The sequence below is a fragment of the Silene latifolia genome, chromosome 8, assembly GCF_048544455.1.
Source record: "Silene latifolia isolate original U9 population chromosome 8, ASM4854445v1, whole genome shotgun sequence".
Classification (NCBI taxonomy): domain Eukaryota; kingdom Viridiplantae; phylum Streptophyta; class Magnoliopsida; order Caryophyllales; family Caryophyllaceae; genus Silene; species Silene latifolia.
The window spans coordinates 112,082,346-112,088,186 of record NC_133533.1 but is presented as its reverse complement, the minus strand read 5'-3'; the positions used below and the strand labels follow the sequence as shown (position 1 = coordinate 112,088,186).

Here is a 5,841-nt window from a genome sequence, read left to right as displayed (position 1 = left end):
CCACTAATGTTGGGTAATATGAATAATTATTTGATGTTTTCTTTTTTTTGTTTACAACAAACTAATGCTACATATTTATACTACATAGGATACATGTAGACTATACATATTATGAAGAGTCACAACCTTTCACTTATAGATACATTGTTTCATATATACTTTGAATCACATTATTCAACAGAAGTGTTAATAACAAGGGGATATTTAGTTGATGGTACCGCTTGAAAGACGATTGTTTCAAGTTGAGGAGATTTGTCAATTACGCTTGTCACATATTTCCATGAATCATAAGAGAAGTAGAAAGAATGTAATCTTGAAAGGCAAGGAAAATCAGGCAATTGCCCCATATGGCCTATCGTAAGAAGACACTGTACCATGAAATAAAATAAATTGAAAAATATGTTATTTGAGAGTTTAGGACCCGGGATAATGTCGTTATAAGAAGATGAAAATGCGAGAAACACAAATCACATATATACCTCTATTGTGTAGTTGGATACAAAATGTAATTCTGTGGTCTTATAGGCAACATCTCTTAAAATATCACGGTCATTTGCAGAAGAGTATAAGTGTAGTTCTGCCTTGACAAGAGAGCATGAATATTTCCACAAAGGAACAATTTTCACACCAACACTGCTATAATATGTTAAATATGCCAACTTAGGAGCTTCAATTTCAAAGAAACCCTTCTCAACAAAACATTTTTTTATTTTTAGCACTTTGAGTTGTCCTAAAGAAATAGTTACATGACCCTTAGTAGACAATACACAATTATCGAGAGTTAATTCTTCAAGAAATTCACAGCAAGATAACAATCTTTCTGTAGAATGATAATCACTTTCTGTTGAATAATAATCATCGCCAAATGTAACCATGATGATTTAGGAATCTTGATATCATGGTGTATATACCCTCTCAGTGACAATTTCACCAGTGTTTTGCACGTTATAAGATCATAAGGTAACTCGCGTTCATCAATATCATAATGATAATGAATCTCCTGAACTTCCTTTTGTATCGCATGCTTAACCCACGCATTCAAATGTACGCTATTATAGGTGGCTCGACAGACTAGACTAAATTTCCTTATGGGTGATATTTTGTGCAATTCCATAACTTTATAAATAAAATTTTCAAACCTTCTACTATCAATCACTTCGATTCTCATAATTGGTCCCCGGTGTTTGAATGGTTCATCATCAAAATAGAGACAGTCAGTCAATGTAAAGAGGTAACGCCATCTCCTCGATAGAATACTTGTTCTAACACCATACCATGTTGGTAGAAACGATAGTATGATAACGAGTAATTCATCTGGTAAATTACTGATTTTATCCAAACGGCGCTTATTTCTTCGGCTTTCAACACCGTTACCAAGTGGTTTCATGGATGACTTCATCATAGCCTTTATAAGACAAGGGAATGTCATGCAAATAATCAGCAAAACAACTAAGCAATAAAATAATTTGATTTTTTATTTTTGATTTTTGATGATTGAAGTAAAATACGCACAAATTCAAATAACATTAATAATCTCATGTAATTTTTTGTTACATCGTTCTTAAGGAAATAAAAAGAGGTGACAGATCGGTAAAAATATTTATTTTAAATTACGCAAGTACTTGTTAGAGAAGATTAGAGTATAATCTTCTCTAACAAGTGATTGTGTAAGACGTTTAAGTTCTAACCCTAAAAACCGTATCACCCTTGATGTTCCTCCTTCTCAGTGTGCAATTAAATCGCTGAAATTTTATACTCCGTATTAAAAGTTTTGGGGTTTTTACATATATCAGCGCCCTAATTAAAAAATGCGCCCCCTTCCTCAACAATTTCATTAGCAATTACCTAATACCGCAGGAAAAATTTAACCACAAAAAGGGTAATAAGAGAAACATTACAGAATTACGATACAGGGTGAATTACATTAATTTCCAGTAAAATTATCAATAGAGAGCATAAAAACAAATTTTGAAAAAAAGAAGAAGAAAGAAATTACGTTACCTTTTGTATCCTGGTTGTTGGACGAATGCAAATTTGATTTGATTTAGGGCTAGAGACTGAAATCAGAAACATATTATTTCTATTATAGTGTGCGATCGCCAAATTATTTTGTTGGTATTACATAAATTTATTTTATTATGGCAATAAACTAGGTCATGTATCTTAAAAAAAATACATATTTTTTATTTATTTATTTTTTTGGGCGCGAAAGAGGGGCAAAGTCCCGAAAACTAATTGTTAGCTATTACACGGGGAATAACTAACCTCAAAAATGTCCTCCCTAAGGATATGACGCAGCTTAGTAAACGGAGTATCTAAATGTATTGCGAAAGACGAAATCAAACTTGAAACGGTTCACCCATCAAGTTGCCTTCAATACTCTAAAAAAAACGGTTCACCCATCAAGTTGGTATACTTTGAGCACATGAGTACGAGGGCAACCAGTAACGTAATGTATTTTTGACAAAACTAGGGTAAAAGGAATGGAAGGAGTGTTAATTAGACTTGTCACACCAAATGAACTCAGGCGTGTTAAAGGCCATGTTCAGTCACGAGTGAGCGAATTAAGCTTTATTGATAGAATTCAATCCAAACCTTGAATCATAGTACAATTTTTTTTTTTTTTTTTGGGAGCACATAACCTCCGTTTACTTTAAGACGCCGGCGAGTGAACTAATGATGTTAAATATTCAAGCCAACGCATACCTATGTGACATTTTTTTTTCCCAAAAGAAATGATGTTAAATTGTTAATTTATTAGTCTCTATGCTAGAAGCCTCATTAGAACACTAAATGACATTTTTTTTCCCAAAAGAAATAAAGAGATACTCCGTAGATTACAAGTTTACAACAAAGTAGATTCAGCAATGTTGTGACTTATTCTTTTAAGCCTCCGAGGACAATAGCTAAGAGAAAAACAACGACAACATTTTTACGAGAGGTTGATATCCCCTATGATAACCATAATGAAAATGATCTACTCCTGCAAGCCAGTAGTTTGAGTAACCAGATTGATAAACCAACCTTAATTATTTGTAGCCGATGCAAAGAATATCACATCGTCAACAAAAAATAAGGAGATAAGGGATCGTCTTACAGCCTATAGCTTTAGGCCTAAACTGATTTAAGAGAATATGTAGAGATGCCTCAAAAGGCTCCAAAGTCTATTAGTTCAATACAACAATCACTTGAAGCCTTCGGAAGCATCAACAAATCCTTGCTTATCTGCAGTGCATTCTCCATGTCATCAAAACCATGAGATTTACGAACAATGAACTCCTTCAGGACTCTCGCATTGATAAGAAGATGCCCTAGAAGTAATAACAAACCCTCATGACTGCAAAAGTCACGCACTTCGATCACTTTGACATTGCATGAAAACGGTACTAGAGTTTCATTTGGAGGTGGCACTGAAAAATAATGATGGCAATGAAGGCGTCCCTGAAAAAGAACGTAACATATGAATGAAGAAGTGAGAAAAAAATCACTAATCAATCAGTTAAGTTTTAATAACAAGGTATATTTAGCTAATGCTACCTGTTCAAAGATGACGGTTTCAAGTTGAGGAGATTTATCAAGCACGCTTGTCACATATTTCCATGAATCATAAGAGAAGTAGGAAAGGTGTAATATTGACAGGCTATGAAAATTAGGCACTTGCCCTATATCGTCCGTCATAAGCAAAAACTGTACCATGAAAGTCAATATGAAAAACATGTTATTTTCATTTCAATGAAGTCAAATACTCGCTATTCTTTGGTTCAAGGTTACAACGAGCAGCCTAAAATGGCTCACAATCTCCATGTGATGTCAACCAGGGATAAGAACCTAGAGTACAATAATGTCGTTATAAATAGATAGAAATGTGGGAAAAACAAATCTTATACCCCTTAGATACCTGTACTGAATCGTATAGAAGATGCAGTTCTGTCGTTTTATGGGCAGCACCCCTTAAAATATCACGGTCATCTTCGAATGAACGATCATTTGCCTGAGAGTCAAAGTGTAGTTCTGCCTTGACAAGAGAGCACGAATATTTCCACAAAGGAACAACTTTCACCCCGACAATGCTATAATATGTTAAATATGCCAACTTAGGGGCTTCAATCTCAAAGAATCCTTTTCTAACATAACAATATGTTATTTTTAGTACTCTGAGTTGTCCTAAAGAAATAGTTACATGATCCTTAGTAGACAATATACAAAAATCGAGAGTTAATTCTTCGAGAAATTCACAGCTAGATAACAATCTTTCAAATGAATGATCATCAATAAATCTAACAAGATTTAGGTGAAGAATCTTAAGGCTCGGCAACCATGACGATAGAGGAATTTGCATATTATGGTATAGAAAATACCCTTCCACCTTCAGGTTCACCAGTGTTTTGCACATTACAAGGTCATCTGACAACTCATTTTTGTCAACATGATAATGAACCTCTTGAACTCCCCTTTCTACGACATGTTTAACCCATGTATTCAAATCTGATTTATTATAGGTGTATTGACACACTAGACTAAATTTCCTGATGGGTGACTTTTTGTGCACTTTTAAGAATTCATAAACAAATTTCTTAAACATTTTCTTACTAGCCGGTTCGTTTATCTTAATATCATCTCGGTATTTGATACACGGTGCATCATCAAAAGAGAGACAATCAGTCAATGTAAAGAGGTATCGCCATCTCCTCGATAGAATACTTGTTCTCACAGCATACCATGTTGGTAGAAACGAAAGTATGAGAACGAGCAATTCATCTGGTAAATTATTGATTTTATCCAAACAACGCATATTTTTTTGGCTTTCAACATCGTTACCATATTTCATGGATGACTCCATAGCCTTTAGAGGTCTCAACCTGAAAATTATTGAAGGCAAAACTAAGGCTAAGCAATAAATTTGTTGATGTTTGAAGTTAAGTACCCACAAACTCAAATAACGATAATAATCTCATTCGTATCCACATTCATAATTAAAAACACACTAATTTCGCATCCTTGAACTTTAAGATTACGAGAAATAATTTTTTGTAAGATCGTTAAAAAAAAAAGATGTGAAAATTGGTAAAAGCAACTGTTTTAAACTACACAAATTCTTGTGGAGTTCGTCTTACACAAGAAATATATCAAGAAGACGTCTTACAAGAGAAATTGTATCAAGCTTAATGTTCCTTGAAATTTTATATCAAAAGTTTCGATTTTTTTTGTTTCTAGTTTACAATATTGCACAATTTCATATTCGACAACAATCAATATCATACAATTTCATTTGCAATCACTAAGTACCCTATTGACTATTGAACTACGTACGATTGATGTAATTCATTCGCACGAATCCATTCGCTGTTCATTAGGCAATTAAGCGAATCCGGTAACCGAGCAATTGAGAGCATAACAAAATTTAAGGGAAAAAAATCGAAAGAGATTACTGTACGTACCTTTTTGTATCGTGGATTCCTGGTTTGGACTAATGCGATCTTAATTTAGGGCTAAACACTGAATTATTGCCAGAAACAAACTCCTATTATAGGGCACTTTCCAATTTATTTTTTTGATATAAAATAATGGGAAATTTTATATGTTATTCCTATATTTTTTGCAATTCTACAAAGATTTGTTTTTTGGAAAATCAATCAATCAATACATATATATAAAGCAGAAACTTTTCAAGCGATATTAGAGAGTCCAACTTTTTTAGAATTTCTAACAAGAGAAGATTTCGAAACAAATTTAATAAAATTATCCTAATAAAAGTAGATTTTCTAATATTTTAATAAAGTCAACATCCTAATATAAGTAGATTAAATTTATTTTAATCAGATTATTCTAATATATAAGTAG

General features: G+C 33.1%; 1 protein-coding gene and 1 long non-coding RNA gene across 2 annotated transcripts; both read right to left on the bottom strand.

Annotated features, from left to right (window-relative positions):
* Nucleotides 1–452: 452 nt before the first annotated feature.
* LOC141595875 (uncharacterized) lies at nucleotides 453–2,089 on the bottom strand. Its single transcript, XR_012522328.1, has 2 exons — nucleotides 2,002–2,089; nucleotides 453–1,405 (listed from the first exon to the last, which is right to left on the bottom strand). It is a non-coding gene; the product is annotated as an uncharacterized LOC141595875 (long non-coding RNA).
* An 869-nt stretch (nucleotides 2,090–2,958) lies between these two features.
* On the bottom strand, nucleotides 2,959–5,592 carry LOC141595874 (putative F-box protein At3g44060). The gene is made up of 4 exons (XM_074415822.1): nucleotides 5,439–5,592; nucleotides 3,899–4,859; nucleotides 3,538–3,687; nucleotides 2,959–3,441 (listed from the first exon to the last, which is right to left on the bottom strand). The coding sequence occupies exons 2-4, from the start codon at nucleotides 4,838–4,840 to the stop codon at nucleotides 3,148–3,150; spliced, it is 1,386 nt and encodes a 461-aa protein (XP_074271923.1). The 5' UTR covers nucleotides 4,841–4,859; nucleotides 5,439–5,592; the 3' UTR covers nucleotides 2,959–3,147.
* Between the last annotated feature and the right edge of the window lie 249 nt (nucleotides 5,593–5,841).